General features: G+C 43.0%; 1 protein-coding gene across 1 annotated transcript in view; it reads right to left on the bottom strand.

Moving 5' to 3' along the window:
- Positions 1 to 23705, bottom strand: part of PIK3AP1 (phosphoinositide-3-kinase adaptor protein 1) — a gene marked incomplete at its 5' end in the record, with an annotated part of 45463 nt that extends 21758 nt beyond the window's left edge. The window contains 6 exons of the mRNA XM_080621969.1: positions 144 to 288; positions 1056 to 1204; positions 17343 to 17759; positions 22975 to 23061; positions 23314 to 23547; positions 23693 to 23705. Coding sequence (XP_080478095.1) covers positions 144 to 288; positions 1056 to 1204; positions 17343 to 17759; positions 22975 to 23061; positions 23314 to 23547; positions 23693 to 23705 — 1045 coding nt within the window. The remainder of the gene's footprint in view (positions 1 to 143; positions 289 to 1055; positions 1205 to 17342; positions 17760 to 22974; positions 23062 to 23313; positions 23548 to 23692) is intronic.
- Between the last annotated feature and the right edge of the window lie 2930 nt (positions 23706 to 26635).

Here is a 26635-nt window from a genome sequence, read left to right as displayed (position 1 = left end):
ATGCAAATTCAAGATTTCCTGGCCTCAAGTTCTCTTACATTGCAACCTTTACCCTTATCCCTCTGGCACTTTTCATAACAGGCAGGTTGAGACAGAAAGGAAGCAACGGGTGGAGGGTGGGGGGAAATCTCAGTCCATCTTACTTGGAGCCTCCACAGAGATTGTGTACTCATTCTCCATCTCAGCCAACACACGCACAGATGATGCATTCTCTGGAGAGAATTCAACTTCAGTTTTCACTTCGCCATCTAGTTTACATTTCATGATAATATAAACTGTTGTCTGCATCTAAGAGAAAAGGCATTACAACATGCAGGTTCACAACATCAGAACTTTGTTATGCCTCTTTTCTAGGAATTCTGTTGTCATTACAACCAATACATAAATTATCAGCTGTCATTTTCATGGTCCCGAATGCTTTTCAGGAGCATCTTCCAGCCATGGATATTGACAGGTGGCTTCTGTTACAGCTTGCACCAGCATAGATAGATGCATTAAGCTGATAAAACTCCATATTTATTAGAGTATTAGATAGATTATTAGATAGATTCATAAACTGATTAAAGCTAGACTTATAGAGTTATTTAGTCTCAACTCTATCAGTCTCTTCTCTCAAGCAGCACACTCCCACTCTAAACAGAAATGAAGGAAGAAACTTAGACTTTTTCCATCTGAGGAGATGCTATACTAAGAAATGCTGGTTTTCAGACAGGAAGCCATGATCCAAGCTCTTTGGCGTCACTTATAGGACATGCACCAGAATTGTTATATTAGATTGCATCCAGGCTGTGGAGTTAAGCAGCTACGTTAACAAGACTGTCAATAAGTGACATTGCAGCCTACATAACACTGGGCACAGCATGTTATTCAGCTACTTCTGGGCCTAGGGAACCGAGCTCATGAAACACAAACACTGAAGACGGGGGCTGAGAGGAAAGGTGACAGAACAGAAATTAGAGGCTTATTCCCAGGCCTGTAAAGCTTTCCACTACAAAGAAGCATGAGTTGGACCAGCTCATGGTAAGAATGTAGCCCAGGGAGTAGACATACAGTACCCCACACTGTATGCGATCAGGTTGCACCACCAGATGGTCCCCAGTACTCTTAGATGATCCATGTTTGTCACTCATGGCAAGTCTGTGGGAGTCAATTAGGTTCTTCTCGTCTTCTGTTTCTGTATCAGTCACAGAGTCACAGCCTGAGTCTAAAATAAAGCACACAAGGTCTTGTTATTACATCACTCCCCTTTGCTAAAAATGCATATTGTACGCATGCATCCTGATAAACAGCCAGTGAGATGGTGGGGTGGAACTTGCTTTCCTTCTCCATGTAATGCTCAGGAAAGGGGATCTAGTTGAAGAAAGAGAAACTACAGAGCTTCCGCTTTTTTTTTACCCCTTAAAAAGATTGCTGGGGAACATTCACAAAGACATAAAAGTGCTGTTGTAGCACTAAGCATGCTAGCAAAACAAACCGCAGTGCCACTCTTTGCTGAGATGGATAGTCCCTTCTCGTGTTAGATAACAGAATTAGGATGTAGATGTCCAATATAAGAATGATCAGCAACTGGACCCATCTGAATCTAGCTGTACTCTGAGCACATTGTAGGATGGGGAGCAGCCTTTAGTCTTCCTCTTCTAAAGTAAATGAAGAAAACCAACTTTTCTTGCTTTTCAGTAGTAACTTTATTTTTTATGGATCCTGCTTATGTTGCTCACCCCAGCTTCCAAGTTCATTACTGTGATGAGAAAATACAACATGAAGCAATACCCTTAAGGGATCCTGTTCCTCGAGCAGGAACTATAAGCTCCTGTATCTATACAAGAGTGAAATCGAAATGAGCCAGCCTTTGCATTGAAGAATAACAATACTCTACCCAAACAGATCCAAAAGTAGAAGTAAACACATGTAACTCTACCATCCGTGTGTACAAAACAATGTTCTCATTCCTGTTTCCCACTACCAGCATGGATATTGATGGAAGAGCAAAAAACTGAATTGATATCACTGGCTACAAGAAAAAAAAACCTAGCAAGAATTAAAACAGACTACAGGGCATCTACACCTGCCAGGAAATATTTTTCCCAACTAGAGACAGGAAACACCAGATGATTCTGTATCTACTTAGCAGAGTGCTTTCCTTTCTACCTTGATTCACATGAGTCACACCTTTTTTCACCTGTCTCCCAAAACATAGGGTGAAAGTCACTGCCTCTCCCTTGTCAAAAAACTAGCATGAATTCTTAAAATTCAATCTGCCATGGCCAAAATTTTCCAAACCTTGGAAAACTGTAGAGTAGTCAAGAATTTAAGACAACATTTTGAAAGTTATTTCTTCTTATTATTATTACTTACTGTAAAACACATCTGTAAAGAGCAGCATAAACTATTTACTAGATAAAATCTCAAATTTGGACTGGCAGAGTTCTTAAATTAGTAAGAAATGCTCTATTTAAAATGCTCAGTCCTGATGAGAAAGACCTGAGAGACCAACTGCACTGTCTAACCTGTGGTAACCATACAGGGAAGCTGCCAACAGCCCAGGTTTTACTCAGAATCCCCTAATTTCTGTGTACATCAAGTTTCCACAAAACAAGAAAGTCAAAGTTATTAAAACAGGCTTTTACAGGAGTTCATGCTATTTGCAAACAGTGAAGCTAGAAGTCAGTCAGGAATTTAAATCATTATTACTACCATCATCACCACCACCAAAACCTGAAGATATTTGAAATTGTTCCTGCAACCCAAGTATAGTATTTATTGGCCACTTTCTCATCTCTACCTTCCAGTGTTTACAGGAGTGACATGGACTTGCCCTGGGCACTGTAAACAACTTTTGGTGACTCATCTTTCTCCAAACCCTTTTCATTTCAAAGATAAAAATAATAATAATAATAATAATTTAAGATCTTTGGAAACATAAGATATTTGAAATTAAAAAATTATACTTTTTAAATATATATTTTATATACATTTAAATGGGATTTTATGAATTATATTATTGCAACTCTGCTTTCAGGAGACAGGTTTTAAACCACAAAATTTTAGCAAATCATTCAGTTGAAATTTTTGTCAAGAACAGTGGTATACATTTGCCTAACTTTATGTATGTGAGTCATCCACATGGCAAGTAAGCCTACTCACATGAGTACAAGTACATTGCTGCTTTAATATTTGCTGTAGAAATAGTAGAGCCAAAAATCTGCAGCTCTAAAGTTCAAGGTATTACCACCAACACTGACATTTCTTAAACAAACCAAGAACAGTACATGTAATTTAGCAAATAGATTTTAATACTCCACCAACACAAATATGCAGATTTGACTAAGAAACTACTTTGACACAAGGCTGTATACTGAACGTGGTCTTTTGGATTTTCAGACAGTGGTAGTACTACAGAAAATGGACTGAAGCTTTAAATTCCTTAACACAATATGTTTAATTGATACTGTGCAAAGTCATCAGCTGCAAGAGTCAGACCCCAGTTTTGGGAACCCTTCTCTTATGGAAAGGTGGACTACTCCCACCTGGAAGCGTCAGGCTGCCCAGGAGAAAAAAAAAAAAGCACTGGTCCCATATTCTTCCCTTACATGATGGCTATCACACCAGGCATTTGGCATGTGCAGAGCAAGACACCATGTTTTCGGGAAGGAAGAGAAGAGGCAACTCATACTAGAATAGTGACTCTGTAATCTCTGTTGGTTATTTCCAGTATGACTAAATCAGAAAGACTAAGCTCCCCACAGATAAGAGAGCAGACAATGACCAAGTTACAACAAAGCATTAAAGTTCCTTCAACGTATGCACAAGCTGACGCTTGCCAGCATGCTGATACTAAGGGCATCATACCCACCCCCATATGGCATCATTAGTGTGGTAATTTGTAGCTTATTTGCCTAACATACAGTCCATTTCAGAGTAAAATGAAACCTAAAGCTATGGATCTCAGCTACAACATCTACAGTGAGCAAGACTAAGAGGGTTGCAAGGAAAGAACAAGCTCCCTGGTCTCTCTGCTTTGCTGATGTTGTTTGATACTAGAAAAAAAATAGCAGATTAAGAATAATCTGATCTTTTAAGAAGTTCTGGTATTGCCTGATCCTGTCTCACACTTCTACATTCTTGCAACAGAGTTGACTGCCCGGAGGTGATATGTAAGCACAGATCTGTTAGGTAATATGGGAAGAAGCAAGCAATGTTACTCAGTAATTGGATTAACAGCTGAAGGAACAAGCAGTCACAGTTTCGGGTATTATTCATCTGGTTTCTCATTCAGAAAATTCTGAAGTTGCAACCTCCCACATAAGCAGTGAAGTTAAGCTATGGTCATCTTGCAAGTTCCTCTCACGTGCTACTGACTTGTGAATGTGCAAGCACTGTAAGAGGAAGCCATTCCATTACATTTAATAATATCCGTGCTCTAAAGGGACATGTTGCTAGATCGGGCTTCCCACTCACAAAGATGCTTGAGTAATGACAACCTATTTGCACATACAGATTCAGCAATTATATCTTTGCAATGATACCCAGGCTACAAAGGCCATCACTGAGGACATCAACAGACTCATTAGTAAGTTAAATGTGTACCTCAATTGAGCTTCTCCATGAGCAGCTGCTGTAGGTCAACAGCTTGTGATTATAAACAGCTCTGCCTTGCCTGGAGGGCCTTTCTGTTCCCCTTTAAATGAAGGCTACCTCTGGCCACATTTCATAGCCTGAGAAATATTTGTGAGCATAGCAGCAAGAGAAGGAGATGCGGTCCAAGAAACGCAACCACATTTCCCCTTGAAGAACATGCCCCACTCCAGGAAGCATCAGTAGCTGAGCTACAGAGAGCAGCCCCACACCGGCCCCTTTTTGCCAGCCCTGCTAGGCTCCCCAAACAGCTGCACCGCAGAAACTCATGCCTGGGAAAATCCCAGGGAAGACATAGGCATGGCCGAATGCTTCACGAGCCATTTAGCAGCTTAAAGAACTAAATGAAGCAGCCAGTTATTTTGCCTGTTGCTGTACAGCGCACACAGCTCGCTCTGTCATCCATTTCCTTCTGGCTAAGCTGGCAAGCTATCAGCATGGAGCCAACAGCTGTGGTTTCTCAGAAGTCAGCCCTTACACCACAGGACACATGAATGCTCAGAAGAGTCAGCAGCCGGTTCAGGCCATTCTGTCATCCAGATACTGGTGCAAATGGCATAACCAGGCAACAGTTTATCCCTATGGGTTCTGCATGTGCAGACTATTCCTTGCAGACATCTGTGAACACTTTCCACCCATCCACAGACCAGCTTACCAGCCAAGACAACTAGCTTTCCCCAGGCCTCAGACTTTCACATCAGTACACCCAGAGCAAGAGGGAAGGCCTTCAAAGAGAGCTCTTGCTATCAGCAAAGCTTGCAACTGGCCAGCCTTCTTCTCCAAGGGCGAACAAGGACATTAAGTTTCCCAGCGCAACTCCAGCTGCATGTGCAAGAAGCAGGCAATGTTCTGACAAAGCAGTCAGGAAAGCAGGGAAAGTTATCTTTCATCATGCTAACCTCAGGACCCCTGCTTTGCCACAGACATACACACTTAGTGAAACATCTTGTGATAACCCCTCAAAACTGGGATATATTGTAGCAACATTTTCGATTTCAACAGAGTGGACAGCAGAATGCAGAAAAGTAGAAAATACAAAGGAAAATGTAAGACTCTGAAACTGTCTATACAGAACAAATAAAGTATGGGATATCTCCCCCTTCTCTCCAAACCTCTCACCCCAAGCAGCTCATCTACAAGTATAGCACCTAAAAATGGATTTTCAGTTCTATAAAGAAAGTGGTCATGTTTCATTTCTTCTGTAAAGTTGGAAGTTACAATAAACAAGTTCTCATATTTCACCAAAGATATGAGCTGTATTTTACTATGCCAAGTTTTCCTTGAGCCAGCGTGTGCACACACGCTTGGGCATCGCTTAGGGAAGCTGTATCCTTATGAAGGACACAACTGGGCTCTTAAGAGACCTGTTGACAGGACCAGCGTTTCAGTAAATTGTGAGAAGCCAGAAGGTATTTACTTAATAACCTACTAAACTAACATATATCCTTAATACTAAAAAACCCATACATTACTCCACAGTTTTACTCTATAAAGCACATCTCATCCAAACTTCAAAGAACAGGTTTTCTTTGTTGTATTTTAGAACTACAGACATACAACTGAAAGGAGGAAAATGTCTTTACAGCAGAGTGCAAGAGGATTTAACAATCTCCATGAAAATTCAACCCAAGTGAGCCAATCTATTCATTTTCCTTGGTTCAGTGTTCCCAAGTGCTGCTTCCAAGTTATTTTTTTAATTTCATCTTTGAAACGAAAAAGGTTTGGAGAAAGTTGAGTCACCAAAAGTTGTTTACAATGCCCAGGGCAACTCCATGTCACTCCTTTAAATACTGGAAGGTAGAGATGAGAAAGTGGCCAATAAATACCATACTTGGGTTGCAGGAACAGGAAACTGAGCATGTAGTTCTGGCAACAGTGAGGTTAAGAAAGGAAAGTCTGAAAAGCCACAAGAGTGGAAAGGACACAGAAAAGAAAGTAAGAGAAAAACTATGAAAAAAATACCAGGCATTAAAAAAGAGTGGTAAAATAAAACCCTCATGCAGGTGGGGAACTTGCAGAGAACAGGAAGCTAACCCACAGATTAGAGGTACCTTCTGTGGGAATATTCCAATTCAGGAACAAATTTCACCAGTAACTTCCAGTTGGTTACTTGGACTGTGCTCAGTTTTTAATTATTCCTGGCACTCATTATTAATTTCAGATGAAAAATGGGAGTGAGGAGGCAAAGCAGTGGCAAAGCAACTGTGATCAGACTGATGCATACAACCATCACACTTAATATGGCATTTCCTGATGTGCAGAAGCACCAGTAGGAATCCCACAAGGGAAGTCCTTCCTGTATTAGCAATGTATGGAAACTGGAACTGATTAACACCCCTTTGGAATTCTTGCCATGGATATAGTGCCACATAGGTAACAGCTGGAAAACTGCCTACTACACATTATCTGCACCAGCAACACTCTTCACCCTCCTCTGACTTGACTGCAGATGACTACTGGATGGGCTCTTACAGTTCAGTTTGGGATCACTGCAGCCCGCTCTTCCCCAATAGCTCAGGAAGGTACATTCAGTCTGTAATGCTGCAGGCTGCATGGAGGCACCATCCACAAATATCTAAGCACAAGGAAGCTCCACAGAAGCTCAGAGATTTCCCCAGGATGACAACACTCAGTAATCCTATCACAGAGTAAAGAGGAAATTGCAATTTGTGGCCTCCTGCAAAACTCTTTTAAGCTTACAGCTCTTGTTCATTCACTAGCAGCCCTGAACTGAGAGCAGGACCCGTAATGTAAAGAACTGGCTGTGCTTGAGATAACAGTAAGTCTTACAGCTGCAACATACAAGGCCTTGGGGAAACCACACAGCCTGAATTCAGCACAGGCTTTCCTCCAACCCCAGTAACAAGCAGTCTTTTTACAAATACAGACCCCTCAAAATATTGTTCTGAGTTATACCAAATTCTGCTCATAGAAACCTTATCATATGACCTTGCACAGTCCTGGAAAAGAAATGTCTTCTTCCATTACCTAATAATGTGAGTACCAACACTGTCCCTGCAGTACTGTTACCTGTCCAGAAAAGACTTTTCAGCTCAAAATTACTTGTCCAGAAAAGACATTTTAGCTCAAATACACACCTGACTTCAGAGAGTTATCCTGGCTTAGTGAGGCTGCTGAGCTAAAAATAAAATAAATAACACCCAATAAAATCCGTGCATTCATCTGACAGCAGATGTTCACAACAGAAAGAGTTATGGCAGTTTAAAATATAACTATGCCCATCACATCACTTTTTCCTCTTCCTGTTTCCCCTTGTCTTTAATTTCACGAGAGGCCCACGCAGCAGAACCAGGGGAAAAGAGCACGTATTTGGCTGCATCAGCAAGACACAGGACCAGGATCTCTGCTTCAGCAGCTGGCAACAGGGGTGTAAGCTAAGCTGCCAGTCCCTGAACTTCAGGATGAGGAGAAACATACATTTCACTTATACCTACTGCAAAGACAGTAGCTTCCAGCTCAAGGATGAAATCTCTTATAACACAGAGATCTCTTATAACACAGAGAGTGCGCCCTCAGCAAGTTTGCTGATGACACCAAGCTGTGTGGTTCGGTTGATATGCCAGAGGGAAGGAATGCCATCCAGAGGGACCTCGACACGCTTGTGAGGTGGGCTGATGCCAACCTTATGAAATTTAACCATGTCAAGTGCAAGGTCCTACACCTGGGTTGGAGCAATCCCAGGCACAGCTACAGGTTGGGCAGAGAAGAGATTCAGAGCAGCCCTGCAGAGAAGGACTTGGGGGTGTTGGTCGATGAGAAAATGAACATGAGCCGGCTTCAGTGTGCGCTCGCAGCCCAGAAAGCCAACCGTATCCTGGGCTGCATCAAAAGGAGTGCGACCAGCAGGTCGAAGGAGGTGATCCTGCTCCTCTACTCTGCTCTTATGAGACCTCACTTGGAGTATTGTGTGCAGTTCTGGTGTCCTCAACATAAAAAGGACATGGAACTGTTGGAACAAGTCCAGAGGAGAGCCACGAGGATGATCGGGACTGGATCACCTCCCATATGAAGACAGGCTGAGAAAGTTGGGGCTGTTCAGCCTGGAGAAGACTGCGTGGAGACCTCAGAGCAGCCTTCTAGTATCTGAAGGGGGCCTACAAGGATGCTGGGGATGCACTATTCATTAGGGACTGTAGCAACAGGACAAGGGGTAACAGGTTCAAACTTAAACAAGGGAAGTTTAGATTGGATCTAAGGAAGAAATTCTTTACTGTGAGGGTAGTGAGGCACTGGAATGGGTTGCCCAGGGAGGTCGTGAATGCTCCACCCTTGGTGGTGTTCAAGGCCAGGTTGGATGAGGCCTTGGGTGACATGGTTTAGTGTGGGGTGTTCCTGCCCATGGCAAGGGGGTTGGAACTAGATGATCTTAAGGTCCTTTCCAACCCTAACTATTCTATGATTCTATGATTCTATAACATAGTTTATCTGACCATGTCTCGAACATGCTACAAATGCAAAGTCCATTTAGCTTGTTCTGTCACTAAGGTTCACGCAAACATGTACAACACTATGCCTGCCTCAAGCTAAAAGCATGTCTGGCTACTACAGTTCAGAAACTGCAAGCCAATTCATCATCCTAACGCTCTGAGCTCAAAATTAGCCTAAGGGTCTCACAGGCCTACTGGTCAATTTGTGACAGGGTTAAGTGTATAAATCTGAAGAACTAGCTTGGGTGCATGGGATTCAGGACAGAGACGGGAAAGAACTTCTGGGGAAGATGCAGGGTTCTGGTCACCCAGACAATAGACACTGCATACATAACCAAAATCTCAAGAAAGGGTAAGGAATAATTCAACACATAGTGAAAAAGTGTACGCATGGCTATTGATGTTTGAGACTGCCAAGACCCACATTATACCTGGCACTAATTCAGATCTTCCTGAGCAACCACATGCAAGTAACGTGAACAACCAACTTGTCAATTAATTATTCTTTGCCGTATCTTCGATTCAATTTAGGCACAATGTGTAACACTTGCATGACAGAAGACTGTCCACACAAAATCCCCTAAAGCTGAAATTCCATCTCAGAGAGCTGGTGAGCCGCTTCAGAAAGATCCATCAGCAGATAACTGTTTGATAGGAGGTGGGGCTCTACAAGTGGCTTCAGAACATCTATGGCTACATTGCTACTGAAAGGGCAGTTCTGCCCTCCCTGACCTTCAGATAGTCTGCCTTGCAGATATTCCAGACACATGAAAAGTGGACACTTTTGCAGCAGTCCATGCTTAAGGTCAGCCTGTGCCCCTAATGAAAATTCTGCCAGAAAAATTAAGATCCACTGTTATTCTCAAGTCACTTTTGAGAAACACATCAACAGTTTTCTGTGGTAACAATGAACACCATGAAAATCCTACAAAATGCAATCCTTGAAGAAAAACAACTGTCCAAGTGCACCTCAAAGGTCTTTGAAACAACCTGAAGTCTGCCTCACACATCTCTTCAGACCTGGTCTGTAAAGCATCTTTGGTTTGACCACATACTTCTGCAAAGAAATTACTTCAGCTGTTCCAAACCTGAAAGAAGCCCTCAGAGATGGTCACTGGGCTCTTCTTTTAAGTGGGTGTTTTAAAGCCTTGCAGTTCACATCGGAATATACTTAGAAGAAGGCTTAGTCACTACCTTAAAGCAACCAGTAGGGAGATTATTAGAACTATATGATACAGAGAAATAAGATTAAGATTTGCAATATGCATGAAGTCCATTATAGCTCTGACCACACTAGTTTTTATACTTTACTAGTTCCAGGCAATCTTTTCATTGCGTCTGTCTAAAAAGCTAGTATGCACCTATGCTAGCACTGCTTGAATCTCATACTGTCATGAAAAACAAGCTATAAAGTATTGCTTTTAATGTGCTTAAACTGGGACTTTATGATGGACACTTTGTTGGAAAACAATTCATCCATCCTGCAACTGGGAAAGGTCCTACACCTGGGTCCAGGCACGGCTACAGGTTGGGCAGAGAAGAGATTCAGAGCAGCCCTGTAGAGAAGGACTTAGGGGTGTTGGTCGATGAAAAAATGAACATGAGCTGGCTTCAGTGTGCGCTCGCAGCCCAGAAAGCCAACCGTGTCCTGGGCTGTATCAAAAGGAGCGTGACCAGCAGGTCGAAGGAGGTGATCCTGCCCCTCTGCTCTCATGAGACCCCACTTGGAGTATTGTGTGCAGTTCTGGTGTCTCAACATAAAAAGGACATGGAACTGTTGGAACAAGTCCAGAGGAGGGCCACGAGGATGATAAGGGGACTGGAGCACCTTCCGTATGAAGATAGGCTGAGAAAGTTGGGGCTGTTCAGCCTGGAGAAGAGAAGGCTACGTGGAGACCTCATAGCTGTCTTCCAGTATCTGAAGGGGGCTATAGGGATGCTGGGGATGGACTATTCATCAGGGACTGTAGTGACAGGACAAGGGGTAACGGGTTCAAACTTAAACAGGGGAAGTTTAGATTGGATATAAGGAGAAAGTCTTTACTGTAAGGGTGGTGAGGCACTGGAATGGGTTGCCCAGGGAGGTCGTGAATGCTCCATCCCTGGCAGTGTTCAAGGCCAGGTTGGACAGAGCCTTGGGTGACATGGTTGAGTGTGAGGTGTCCCTGCTCATGACAGGGGGATTGGAACTAGATGATCTTTCCAACCCTAACTATTCTATGATGCTATTTCAACTGCTCAATCCTGTTTGCTACAGATGGATAAGGTCATTCATGCATTTCTCTCAGTATCACTTGGGGACTTAGTTAAGGTTTCTCTGATTGCTTTAACCAGCTCTCTGAAGTCTCTGTGCTTCCAGCACCAGTCATTTATAACCATCCTAGCATCTGCAAGGAAGGGCACGCTACCACTATGTTCTCTCAACCTTGACTCCTGTGCAAGAGCATCGCAGTTTCCTCTCCTTGACAGGCAGTGAGACACAGCCAGGCTGCAGAGCTCCCATGTAATGAGGCGGACTCTCATTGCACTCAGAGGGCTGACTAATACCTCACCTGTTCCTCTTCAAAAAAGCAGGGTCAAAGAAGCATATCTTTTATTTCAACACAATATAACAGAGAAAATTACAGTTTTAAGAATTCACTTAATTTTGCCCCTGCAAAGAGGGAAAAAAAGGAGCAAGGGAGGGAAAGAAGACTGCAGTACAGCAAACGATCATGCCGCATTATGTCTTCAACACCATTCTAATAAGCTGGCAGAAATAAACACTGGATGTAATTCTCCAAGACAGGACTACTCAGAACATATTCATCCACAGAGCATCAAGAGCCAGAAGGAAACAATAAATGGTCCCCAGTTTCACATTTCTCTGTCCTTTTACATTTGCACACCAATTCTTGTTTCCTCCAACCTCCAGCTTCCTCTTTTACTGCACTTCTGATCCAAACAGACTCTGAAGATGAAGCAGAGATCACGAACTTGGAAGTCACAGGCTTCCACATGCAATTTTCAATTTCTAGAACCAACTAAGGGCCAAAATGAACCTTGCAGAAAATGGCATGCACAGGACTAGAAACTCTTCAGGAGCATTGTAAGGATGTAGGACCACAAAATAAGGGCTTGAAGACAACAGCTTGTGAGGAAAATACAATGCTAAGATCTCCTCTAGGATGCCATACAGACAAGTAAAGAGACACCAGTAGGGCCAGAGGAACACTGCAGGAAGTTAGAGCTGCATGAACTTGGGTGTGCTGACAAACTGTAGCCCCAGAGATGCAGTATTAGCTCTCTAGTAATAGAATAGATTCCAGAGCATTATTTTCTGTAAGGCCAAACATTAAGGAGGTAGCTTCATACAGGCATTGATCTGTCATAGCTTCATGATCCTTCTCTAAAATGACGACCAGGGATTTCAAATTAACTTGCAGAACTCTTTTTGACTGCTTTATTTCCAGGTTGTACCCTTTAAGGGGGTGGCACAACTTTCCCATAAAGTACTTGGCCACGTCATGCCTCTTCCTAGCAGGATCACTTTCTGTATCCAGTGTTTCTCAATAGCCATGCTTTATGAAATTTAACAAGCAGCACAGGGAAGAGCTGCTACAACACTGAGACCCTGTTCTGCCTCCACATGCAACAGCAAACTCCACAGGCACTGGAAATCACACTACAGTACCCCATCTTGTAGGAACATGTTCCCATAAGGGACAGAATAGAGCTGTAGAGAGAATGACTGCAGTTCCCAGTTTATAGTATCTCAACTACTGCCTCACCTGCAAGTCTCAGTGTCAGGCTGAAAGAGCAGTCCTGACTGAAGCGCTACCTGCCAGAAACAGACACAGCATAACAGCCACAGTAACTGCTACTGTCAGAGGAATAATTACCAATGTCACCATAGAGTACAAAGCACCCACACCTCAATGAATTGTTGTCATGAGATAAGATCACCCCTGTTCTATGCCAAGGTGTGCAGCTCTGAATACTTCTAAAGGCAGCTTTTTACTAGAAACCACAAAAACCACCAGATAGTAACAATGTGAGTGAATGTATTTTTAAGGGAGGGAAAGAAAGTAAAGCTCAAATCTATCCACAAAAGCCACAGACTATTTTTCTAAGATATGCTGTTTGCTTTGTCATTCCTCAGGACATCTCAAGCATAAGGGTAACATAACAGATAACACTGGATTTCACTGTACTTGTGTCCTGAAATAAGTATGTGGTAAAGCAGAAAGTCATAACTGCATTAAAAGCCTAACACAGAGTTTGTCTGAGCAATCAAATGAACAAACTGACAGCCTTCAATGAAAGACTACTAGCCAGGCCCAGGAAAAACCTGACTTTAGGCAGAAATCTTGACATACATAACAAATAAGGATTTATAGATCATCTCTGAACAGATCATTTAACATTAGCCCCTACAGTAACAGGAGAGAAGCTCACCAAACTTAAAAATTATTGCAAATTTAGGTCTCTAGCCCTAAATGGCAGTGACAAGCAAAAGCTAGCAACCAAACAACTAGAGGGGTCAGGCTGAACGGAATGTCCCATATACTATCACTTTATCCCCCTGGGTTGAGACATACTTGAGAACACCTCATGCATCTGTCCAACCTGACCTCAAACTCTGAATAGCCTATTCCAAGGTTACTTTAGCTTTACAGCCAGAGTCCAGCACATGACCACAAAGATAATTAAGGAGCCACAGCATCTTTCATACAAGTTGAGGCTGCAAAAGCTGGAGCTCTTCAGCATGGAGAAGAGTTGGGGAAATCTTAACAATGTTTACCTGATGGGAGGAAATTAAAAAGAGGGAGCCAGACTCTCCTCCATAGTGACCACTGACAGGACAAGAGGCAACGGGTACAAACTGAAACACATGAAGTTTCATGTGAACACAAGACAATGCTTTGTTACTCTGAGGGTGGTCAAACAACACATTCTCTGGATTGTGTTGCTCAGAGAGACCGAAGTCTTCACCTAAAGAGAAATTCAAAGCCTGATTGGGCATGGTCTTGAGCAACCTGCCTTATCTGACCATGTCTGAGTAAGGAGGTTGGACTAGGTGATCTCAAGAGGTCCTTTCTAACCTGAATGATTTTGTGATATGCTCTCAAGTTTCATTTGTTGTTTCACCAGTGCAACAAACAAAAGCCAGGAAGTTCATTAAATTCCCTGACATGTACAGGAGGGAGAACTACACCACCTTATGCAGCTTCTGTTATGCCATTTCCCTCCCACAAAAGCTCACTACCTTGGTCTGTAGTATCTCACAATAAGCCCCTCACTAGGTGGAGTAACATCTCAGCTCTTCCTCATCTACAGGGTTCCAGCAAAATTCTCATCTTCCTTCTAACTGCCCACTGTCCTCCATATTTACCACATACTTCCTTATACCCACTCCTGACCTCCCCCATTTTGCAAGAAGTTTGCTAGTACTGATCTGTCTTTCTCGTCCATTTCATTGCATGAGAGCTCTGTTCAGCCAAGGCTGCACCTGTCCTTCAACGGCACTGTTCACAGCTGCTGTTACACTCAGTTATCACCTTAGCAACCTCAGGCAGATGTTGACTTCTCTGGGTTTTTCCCTGTAAGAGTTTGCTCAGGTACATTAAGTTCAAAGCCACTGATTAAATAGCAAATACTCTTGAAACATCAACTTTTAAAGCAGAAAATTAGAATTTTTTCAAGCCAACATAGGTAGCGGCTGAAATAAACTGGAGAAGAAGAAATATGCATAATACAAAACATATTTCAACCAAGCTCTGAAAACACAGGAGGAAAAGAAAGGTCACTGACTCCAAATGTGCGGCACAGACTTCCAGCTGTCCAATGCACACAGCACAGCATGGTGTGGTATCACAAGTCAAACAAGAGGGCTTAAGTAGCATGCTGGTCACTGCACCCTGGCTGCTGATTATACCCTGCCAGACCTGAGCTGGCTGGCACAGTGCCATCCTGAGCATTCTTATGTCCCACAGTTATTGCATAGCCTGAAAAACTTGGTTAGCCTGGAAAACTTCCGCACAGATGACAGAAGCGCCTTCAGCCTTCTGCAGCTTGCTAGGATTAAGAAACTGTAAAAGTAAAAAAATCCCATCTACAAGAGAGCAAGAGTCAGTGCCAGCACACAGCTAGTTCTCAACAAGGCTATATGAGTGCTTCCTCCTTTCTGAATTTATACTAAACTAATAAAAATAAAATGGCTGTCACCATGTGATGTCTGGGGGTGTCATGTTCCCATGATGCATTAAAAAAACCACAGCCTAACAACTCTGCTAGAGGCAACACCACAACTTGAGCAGGGCCAGAGTGCAGGCTTTGGAGAGGTATTTGCCGTCACCATGCCCTGGGTCATACACTCCACTAGCTCAAGATTCAACTATTAGGAACCTGCAGCTGAAGTTTGGTCATTGTTGCATCAGGCTTAGTTTTCCAATGCATGCTGATACTGCTGTTAGAAGTACTGGTGAATGCACATGGAGAGAGGTTCTTTCCAGAGGAAAACACCCAGATAAATCATTTCAAACATGGTCATAAACTTTCTCTGCTAAGTACTGTAGCAATGGAGGGCTGCCTTACTCCAGAAAACTTCAGTTTGACATACAGCATGGACTTAACTAAGACCTTCTAAGAGCTCCTGACTTCAGAATGCATCTTCATCTAAAATACTAGCAATGAAGCCCTGGGAGCAGAGCACAGGCTGTGCTTCTGTATGGGAGAGGTCTGCTGCCACAAACACTCTTACTTTAAGTTGCTTATGCTGTGGTTGGCTGCAATCAAACCATAAGGCAGATGCTAATTTATATCACCAACCAAGAAGAAAGTTTTCCCAGTTTCAGCCAGAAAGGGAACTATATACACCTGGGGTTGTCTTCTCTCCAGGGGAAGTATCACAACATTTGCATTTGAGGCTATTCACAAAACCTGGTATGTAGAATCACACGATGGAAGAGGTCACCTAGTCATTTTTTTCCCCACACAGAGGAAGGATATGATACAGTCAGAAAAGTTAAATTAATCTCTGGCCAGTTTTCTTTTCCAGAGTACAAAAGCTCAGCCACTGTTCTCTGTCTTCTTCCAGGCTTAAAGCAAAGGAGCTAGACTATTTTAGTCCTAGGTTATCCATTAGAAAACCAAGGTGGTTTAGGGGTGTTTGAAAGGAAGATGCAAATTTTAGTTTATGCAGGTTTTGAAAAGGTACTAGGAAATACCTGTTGTGACCTTGTTACCTGAGAATACCATCTTCAGCACAATCCCTAAATCATCTTTTTTCAAGGAGGCTGTTTTGGACAAGATCATAACTTACAAAATTTATTTTTACTGTGATAAATCTGTCATTGTCTTTATTGCCATTATTATCCCGGCATAAAGCACCATTATGCACATACCACCAGACACACTAGAAGACTGTACTGACTCATTTATATCACTAAATACAGAAAAATCCTAATCCAATCACAGGACTTAAATCCTGATAAGGCCGACAAAGAACACTACAACCCTATGTACGGCAGTGTCATAAAAACATTCTGAGCAGCATGACTCCCCAGAGCTCTCCACCTTCATTTCCACAGAAATTATAGGAATGGAGTACCACACACACCCCTAGAGTTTAGGAAAGTTCAGACTCAATTGAAACTCAGTACTTTGGGCTTCTGTAGTCTCCTACTAGCAAGTCCTCTGTGAGTGCAAAATGAGGTGATCACTTGCAGACTAGTTCAAGTATTTTTAAGGTGATCAGTGCAATTCTCCACGTAATCTCTGCCATTCCATCATAAGTAACAAGCTGATCTGCTGCCAGTATGGTTATATCTCTGACTGGCCTAAAGGCCCAGTGCTAGTGAATACATACTAAACAAGCTTATTTTGGTTTTGGCATGAGAGAAATGCAAGTCTGAAGGAAAAGATAATTTTCCATCAACTAAGGTCAATAAAGTGCAGGGCACAATATTTACAGGCATAACCTCAAAGGTACTCAGTTTTTATTTTTGATTTGCATTTAAAGCCAGGCACCTACAAGAACCTCCAAATTCAGAAGTTCTCTGTAAGCCATCAGTAACCTGTCCTGAATTAGGGACCAATGGGCCAGAGAGAGAAAAATCAGCTTTCAAAACTTCCTAGTTTACAAGGGTTGTGCAATTTTCTCTAGTTTTCTGTTTCAGTAAAACATGTCACCACTGTTAAAATAAGGATAAACAATACCACATATCTCCCTCCTCCAACCCCTGGCCAGGAAGCGTAACTCCACAGCTGCTACCTTACCTTCTGAAATAGCCTTCTTGACAGCTGCAAGGTAAGCATCAGGTTCATCATCATTTGTGAGTTCTTGCCACTGAGACCAGTCCTTGAAAAAGTTCAAATAGTCATCGCAGTCCGTAATACCGCAGAACAGCTTGACTACTTTGTGTGGGGGGCATAAGGCTTCCTGAAGGCTCTGCAGAATGGGAGGGAGATAAAAACTCTGCACCAGCCCAGCAGATAGCAAAAGGATGATGCTCCGACTTCTACTGAAAAGGTCCAGCTCCTGCTGTGAGATGGCAGACTTGCCTTGCAGCTGGTAGCTTAGAATTCGATGCTTTCGAATGTGCCGAGTAAAGAGGAAGAGGTTCTGGAGGTACTGACACCATTCAGTGGCGTCACTTGCATACACAATTAGCACATCATATCCTCCAGGGGTTCCTGTACAGGTACAAGATGATCACAGGGAGGAAGATTAAATTCAAAGCAAGAACTGACCCACAGCTTTGCAGCAAAAAACCCATAGGGTTGCCCCTATAATTCATGTCAGAAGCTCTAAAACTCTTCAAAAGAACAGCAGATATATCCAGAGTGAGGTGTTCACAGCCACAGAGCAATCCTAAGCATGGTTGAATTCCTATCTGCATTTACCCCACTAAAATGTAAGTAGTTTTTTTAATTTTCAAAAACTTTCCTATAAAAAAAGTATTTCCTATGTAGTATGAAACAAACAACATGTGGAGATTTACAGATTTAAAGCATGCTGATAGGAAAAAAACCCACAAAAACTCAACCTCCAAAACAAACTAGCTTGAGAAGGGGTGTTCACCTTTGTGTGTGAAGTGAAATCATTTTAGGTAACTATATGGTCCCTGCAACACAACTGCAAACCATTACATGCTCAAGCAGAGTATACACTAGACATAGCACACCTAAAATAAGAAAGGCCTTTATTTAAATGAGGTCCCACAACGCTTACAGGAAGTCACTATGGCTTTTCATGGTGTTAGACATTTGCTCTCATTGCAGCAAAGAGCAAACTGCCTGCAAAGTATGCATGCAACTGAAGGGTACACCAGCTCCTGTGCTCACAGTACAGCAGTTCAGTCATTCGGGCTTCAAACACTTTACAAGCCTGTGTTGGAGTCCCTCCCCGAGAATGGTCATTAAACGTTACCCAATCACTTTGGCATGACAAACTCTCTCTTCAGAGGGGAAGATCTAATGGAATAGTGGTGCAGCCGAAAACAGACCCACCAAAATGATCTTATTCCATAATTCCCTAGGCTCCTACTTACACACTCCTGCATTTCTGTGCTCTGGAATGAAAGCACTTTCAAAACTATTTCCAGCTTGCTAGGATGCTTACCTACAGGCTGAACAAGTATAACATGATACAGTGCTCTCCCACCTATCTTAAGGGAACTTTTAAGTCTGAATTTATTTTTCCTCATTTACCTGTGAAGAAGTATATCCAAATTTGAGGATCATGGCTCTGGTCTCATATTAAATTTCAGTGCTGAGCATTTCAAATCTTATTAGCAAATTGTCATCTAATGCCAGTTTGACTCTTTAAAAGTGTCAACATTTCCAACCCATCTCCATCCAGAAGCAAGCAAAGACAGATTTTCCTAATTAAAGTAGAAGGCAATGCCTAAATGCAGAGAGTGGATTTATCAGAATTGAAGATGACAGTTTTGTAGTCGCCTTATTAAAATTCAACCAAAATTGAACAGCCTCCAAAGACTACACCTTCCCAACAACCTTCATTAAGAAATGAAGGCTGAAATGATGTATAGGCTACTGTACCCCAGCTATAAACCAGACAATTACCAACTTCAGATTGTAGTTGAACAGAAGTGGCAAAGTTGGGAAGTGTGGAGATGTGCTCTGTTCTCAACCAATAGGGTTATGGCTACATACATAAATGAGAAGTCTCTAGCAGTGACAGAATGATGTCCTAGCTATGAAGAAAATGGACACTGCAGTTCAGCAGTATTTACTAGAATAGCTGCCTGTTTCTGGGTGAATACAGTTCCTGAACCCCAGGTGGAGGCTTGTAGGAATCAGCATTCTCAATGGCGAAGATCCAGCAACTCATAAAGCAGACAAACAGACACAAAGCCTTGGGACCTTTAAGGTAAGAGTGCAGAACTGCTGTGAAAAGAAAATGGCTTCAACACCAATGAGAACACCAATATGCCAAAACGCCCCTTCTGGCTGAACACCACTTGACAAAGTCAACAGAATCGCATGAGCAGAAACATGAAAATCAAGCAGAATTCAGGAAGTCAGTTGTTTTATTCTAGAAAGGGAGGAGCACAAGAGACTTCTGCTTCCTTTTTAAGTGGAGTCACATGAAAAAGATGAAGGGTGATGGACACAAGTTAATTAGTCCTGGAGAAATTCCAACTGGACATAAGTGGAAAAATTTTCACAGTGAGAACAATCAGTCATTGGAATTATCTCCCCAGGAAAGTGGCGGATTCCCCCAACGCTGGACACTTATGATTCAGCTGGAGAGGGTGCTGGGACATCTAGTCTAGGTCATGCTTTGCCTAGAAAGGTTGGACCAGATGATCTTTGAGGTCCCTTCCAACCTGGTATTCCAAGATCCTATGATTCCAGTGCCACATGTTGATGCACACACAGTACCGTGGGAAAGGACAACACAACTATTTGCTGAGAATGGAGACCATACTCTACAGCACAGCCAGCTGAGCCAAACCTCATCAGACAGGGAGATGATGCAGCAGCTCCCCAAGGTATGCCCAGGGCTCCTAAAGTTCCACCCTGGCAGCCTCTGAGAGAAGTCCCACCTCTGGACACTAGGGAAAGCAGCAGTTGCCTCCAGAGCATTTTAATGTTCTATTAAATGGAACACCAAATCCTACCATGCCTTTTTAAAAAAAGCACAGCTTCCACAACTAAGCCTGTTAGCAAACAGGACCTTCTCCAGTCTTTCAACGAAAGGAAGCAGCTGCGCTTGGAGGGGATGCAGGGTGGGGGAGCCACTGATTTTAAACGTGCATTGCACTGTAGGGGCACTAAGTATCCGAGAAGCTTCCTTTCTCCAATATGTAGGCAAAAGACGCAAACTTGACAGACTCTGCAAGTTCCCTGCCACCATTTACACCATCCAGCGCAGTGTAGCCTCTGCAACCTGCAGGAAGGAACTTTACCTAGTGTTTAGGAAATGTATCGATTCCCTAGATAGCACTGCTCTACTGGCACACCATTCGCCTCAACAGAGCTATGCCAGCTCTTCTCAGCCCTCTTACACATTTAGGATAAACTGAGGAACAACGCTTTTAAAACAAGAACTGAGCAATAAAATTACTGACTCCACTTTTAGAGCCAAGGAAACTCTCTATGTTCATAAGCAAAAATACTGGAAGGGGATCTTGAAGAGCTAAACAAGCTTAAGTCAGCAACAGGACCATTTCAAAGAGCAAAAATCCAGAAATAGTTTCAAACACAACATCCCCATTTAAAAGAAGGATGACACAGGACTTACTTTCCTAGATCATGTTATTATTTGTCTAACCAAATACTTTCCTTTGCAGTACAAACTACTGCAGTCCTCAGGGGAAAGTGCAAAAAACAGAAAATACAGCATGTTTTGGGGAGTTTTTCCTGCAACTTGTCACATACCAGTTACAGAAAAACCCTAAGAGCACACTTCGAAGCACAATGTATGTTCCAATTATTTTAAACCTATAGGAGACCCCTAGGTGAACACCAAGAATTGTATTTCTTTAAACCCTGACCTTAGATGGATGCTTTGACAACAGGCTGGTTTTGAAAAAGCAAACATAAGGAAGCCCTAAATTCAAGTAAAAAAGATATGAACATAGTATATGCAACTGCATGACAGAGAAAGATTTGCACCAGCCAACAGTTTCAAAAGTTTTTTTACACTCTCAAGTGTAACCTTGTTAGTTTTACAACAAAATTTTAACGTATCTTCTTTCTGCTGTAACTGCATCTTCATTGCTGAGTTGCTCATTCCATTATACAGCAATACTAAAAGACTGATGAGATTACAAACTAGTACCGTAGAAATGCTAACTGTGGTGGAAGGCCCACAGAATAAATAGCACAGAGACAGAACATGATACAAAGCTTTTCCCAGTTTATAAACAGAATGGAAGAGAATGGAGCAATTCGGTCAAAAATCACAGAAGACCCATGGCAAGAGGATAAAAATATCCTACAGTGATACACTGTATCATGTCTTCATAGCCCCTCTTTGAGAAGCAAACAAATCAGGGTTATCTTCAGACCATGTTTGGGAGCAGTGAGGTGACAATCCCTGAGTCCAGAGCAAACATGGGATAGTGGATTAATACCATATTGCAAGGTTCTGATTACCACTGCAATAGCTAAAAAATACTGCAGGAAGCTGGCATATCTGCTCTGGGTAAGACTACACAGAACCATAGAACAGTTAGGGTTGGAAAGGACCTTAAAATCATCTAGCTCCAACCCCCCTCTTGCCCAATTAACACTTCCCAGATTTGAATCAGATGTCATCAACTGTTATTACCTATTATTTCACTGTACAAGCCAAAAGGTTTGACCGTTTTCAATTTACAGATCATAAATAGTTTTCCATTGTACTTGTTGGTCCCATAAAGACAATTCAGGGTCTCTAATAATAATTACACAGCTTTTCTGTGTCATCTTTCACATCCCTCTCCTAAGTAGACCATGACTTCTCATTGTTCACACATGAGGTAAAAAACTGAGAGAAATCCATTACTCCAACTCAGATGACCATATGCAATGGCAAGCAAATCTATTTTCATCTACTAGATCAAATCTCCCCCAAATTGTGACTAAGTGAAAAATCACTACGTAGCCTCTAAAGCAAACTTCTCAGATTGCTTTCAGATTAATGTGTATGGTGGATACATGAATATGGCAGCCCAAAATATCAATCCTTGGTAGAGGAGGATTCACTTCCTATTAAAGACAATTAGCTATGATATAAACAAAACCCAACCTGAGGTGTCTTAATAATCAGATTCTTAAAGAGAGAGCATTTCCAAGAGGTGGTGGGCCATTAACAGGAGTCCTCAGCATTTTTCATATTTCTGTGCCTAAAGTGTATGTATTTAAGTGACGTATGAGGAGATAAATGCATTCTTTGCCTAACTGGAATGCATAACAAAGTAACAGTGATCACAAAATAATTATTAACATCCTAGAGAGACCTCTCACTTTGACTGGAACAGAAAACCTTTGCTTTAAATAAAAAGCAAGAGGAAATAGCAGAATCAAAGTAGATAAGCTTTGCAAGCCAAACTTCAGTGATAGAACAAGAGATCTGCATTATGATATGTGGACCTAAAGTTCTTCTACTTTAAGTCTCTGTGAAATCACTTTCTGTTTATAAGGAGAAGAGTAGTTTTGCCCACAAGTCTCCTGAGGCCGCAGTTTAACTTATTTTTACATCACAAGGAGATATGCGCCAGTGAAACACGAGCGTTACTTCACACCCTGAGAATAGCACGTTTTTCCTTTTTTAGATAAAACACGTACACTTCCGTGCAGGGAGGGGAGCTTGCAAACTCGGCACCAGCAAGGCTTGCACAATATAGGTTAAACCCTTCTCCCCTGGAGTTTCCAGCTCTACTCCAACCACTTCTACCTGAACATGTGTTATCTAAAATATTTTCAGCGATGGCAGTTTGTTTGTGATCCTGTGCCATTGTCACAAAGGGCATCAAGTCATATCCTAAAAAGCAAGTATGCAAATGCAGGGGGATAAAGCAGTATTTAGGAAGAACTGACTTCTCTGCAAAACATCACAGAAAAACACCTGAGCTCAAAAAACAGCCAAACTGAGCAGGGACACACTGCTGCACAGAATACCCTCCCTTAGAGCTAGCTGAGCTGCCAACTCGAAGTACACTGAAGACACAGCTCTGCCAGCACCTGTCCTGTGCTTAAGCCAAGTGAAGAAAGATAAGGCATAAAGCTCAACAACCTGGCTGCGAACAAGGGAGCTTCCGCTGCTCTGAAGAGCCCCGGGGCTCCTCTAAACTCGGGGAAGGGACCCCGTTTCCCCTTTCCCCAGCAGTCGAGAGCAGTGGAGAGCAGAGCCGCGCAGCAGCACCGCCCCGCAGGCGGGAGCTGGTACTGAGTCGCAACAGCACGCGGCGCTCCGCTACGTCCCCGCTTACAGGCACCAACGCGCGAGACAGCTCGCTCACGGGATGGGCTTCGCGGAGAGCCGGGGCAAAGCAGGGGACAGAGCGGGGGACAGAACGGAGGGCAGCGCCCGCCCAGCCCTATCGCGCAGCCCAGCCGGGCGAAGAAGCCTCGTCGCTCCCCCGACTCCTGGAACAAGCAGTCGCAGCACCTACCTGAAGCCGCCATGGTCCGGGACTGGCGAGGAAGGCGCTGCTCCGCTTCCCTCACATCACCGGCGGAACAGCGATTCCCCCCACAGCGGTCACTTCCTCGACCCCGGCCGGGTGCTGCACTGGGCTCCGCCTCCCGCCCAGCCGCCCGGGAGGGCACCCGGCAGCGACGGCGGCCCGCGACGCCCCCTGCAGAGCCGGGCACGGGGCAGCTTCAAGACGGCCCTACCGAGGCCGGCGATGCATCCCCCTCCAGGTAAGTACGCGGCGGGGGTCTCCTGCCACTGGAGGGAAATTCCAGCTGACTCCAATCACACATTCCATGGGTGGCAGAGCAAACAGCGCTACAGCGAGGAAAGTTTATGTCTTATGGTGATACAGAAACTCCTTATCGTTAGTCACAAGAAACTTAGAGCAATAGTTGTGGAAGAGAACAAGCAAGACCTGATCCATGTACACCCCTAAAGTTGGCTTTGAATTCTGTCTCCTATGAGCAAGGAATTTTATTTTTCCCTAGAGGAAAAAGAAGTTCCACGTAGAATGAAGCATCTTGGTGTTCTGTATTTCCCTCTAGAAGATGCTGTCTTTTAACTTAGATTTACCTGATTCTGTATGACTATGCTCATGTTTGAGTACAGAGAAAACAAGCAGTGAAAGGACACTGTTGGAGTTCAAAGAGTAAGATTCAATTTAATTTTATTGCTAGAAACAAACAACAAATTCTGCCTAAATAATTGCTTATCTCTTTGCAAACTTGCACTGATTTGTGTTCAAAACCACATCTTTGGTAAGAACTAGTGAAGTCTTTTCGTGCTGCACTTCAGCAAAACAAAAGCAGATACCTTACAAGCTGGTTTCCCAAACAATCCCCCAAGCAGTCAGAGGACATTGTGCTTGCAGCTTATTTAATGTCACAAATGCTAATGTTGAAACAGAGCTGGTTACAAACACTAGGGAACCAACTCTTTCCTACTAATCAACTCTGACTTAGAAGTTGGTCAAACTCTCCTGTGACCTCCAAATCTTTTTTTATCCCAAACCTACTTGAAGCTTACAAACTGTGTGCCACAGCCTGTCTTCCAAAAGCAGAGTGTTTGCTCCCACAATAAGAAAGTACTAGGATAAAAAGCACTTCCTGATGATACAGCCTTTTGAGGAACTCCAGGTCTGCAGAGAATAAACCAGTACTTTCCCATCTGAATCACCCTGAAAACGCACAATAGAATAAAGAACACCTGGGAACTGGGGAAGGGTGCAAATACAGAATCTACTTGGGATTTGTGTGAAGGACAAAAATTTACTAGTTGCAAACTAGAGTCTCTAGCCAAATTCTTTTACTACTATGGAATAATACACATGTACTAAGAACTAGTAACGCAGGTGGATAACCATGGGTATACGGCTTTATAATGATTGTTCCACATTATTTCCCGTGTAAAGCTGCTTATCTTCTAACTTTCAGAATAAAATGTTAAAACCAAAATAATTTCTCTGATGTTAGATGAGGATTTCAATGTGCTCCTTGGAACAAGCTTTTAAATTCTTTTTCTCTTTAAAGCCTTAGAGGGCTAGCAGAGTCAGCTTCCTGCTTTGTGGGAACCCATGGGGCTTCTCCATATGGATTAGTGTCAGTTATGGTGCTATGTATTTTATTTAATCAATGCAACGCCCACAGGAAACTAAAGTGAAATTAGTGAGCCTTCCCAAAGGAGCCTAAGTAAAATAACTGCTAGGCTGTTGTTTCAGCTTAGGTGGAAGTTGTTCACAGCAACCTCCACCGAAGAACTCAGATAACAAAGTGAGGCAAAAGCCCCTTCACATTGGCCTAAGGGAAGGGAGAGTTACAGAATTTGTAATGAGTTAAGAAAAAAATGAAGAAATGGAGAGAGCTTTTCATCCAGTCTTGCCCAAAGCTGACTGTCTCTCAAGTCTGATCATTCCTCCCTTCAATTCACTGCAGCATGGGAACACCATTGCATTTGCAGCATTATTCTCAAGGATCTGTCTTACCCTTGTCCAAAGAAAAGGGCAGGATTGCTCTTCCTGGAGCCATTGGGGTTTTTTGCTAGGTATTTTTGAGAGGTAACAAGGAAGGGACTCAGTAAGTGTTTGAATACCCATGCCATCTTTTCAATTCTTCTTTGCCACAGGAGTGTGACAAACGGAGACCTCTCACGGGAATGTTCTCTTCTGAGGTGAATAGCTCTTCCTGCAGTCCTAACAGAAGAGAGATGCCAGCCAACGGGAAGGGCTGAAAAGGAGTATGTGAGGGGAGCAAGTAGTATGCTACAAGCAGCAGCAGCATCTCTCATTACTCCCTTGGGGAATATAAGAACAAAACAGCTTTCTTTGCATGGTTACTGCCCGGCCAGGTCACCTGGACAGTTGCAGGCACAACACAGCAAATGCACTTAAACAGCCACACACCTCCAAAGAGAAGCAGTCACAGTGCACATGGGAGCACACCTCACTGGCAAAGGCCTGGCAGGAGAGGGAAATGCTTACTAGCCAGGCAAGAAGCAAAGCAAGCCAGCGAAACAGACACACTCATTTCCCTTGTTCCTCATAGCAGTTAATTCAGACAGCAGAACTTAAAATAAGGACAGTTTACCAGCAATAGCCACAACTCTTCCTCTCTGATACAGGCAAAAGTGCAGATCTTGTGCTGAGCTTTGCAGATGAAGCTTCCAGCTGTAGCTTACTGTGGATGGAAGCTACAAAAACTGACAGAAGAACTGGTTCCTGGAAACAGTTTCCTTTCTGCAACACAAGCAATATATAACAGGGGCAGGCCAGATCAGGGCTATCTGAAGACTAAGTGCATATCCATAACAATCCCTCAGCTTAATGTCCCTTTTCTATGCTACAGGCAGCAGCACCTGCACAAAGTGTCAGTATCTTATAGTACAATCCTCCACTATATGAGTTGCTTTTTATTTCCCCAGC

The sequence above is a fragment of the Psittacula echo genome (assembly GCF_963264785.1).
Source record: "Psittacula echo genome assembly, chromosome: 6".
Lineage (NCBI taxonomy): Eukaryota > Metazoa > Chordata > Aves > Psittaciformes > Psittacidae > Psittacula > Psittacula echo.
Note: the sequence above shows the minus strand (reverse complement) of the source record. Positions and strands in the feature narration are given on the sequence as shown.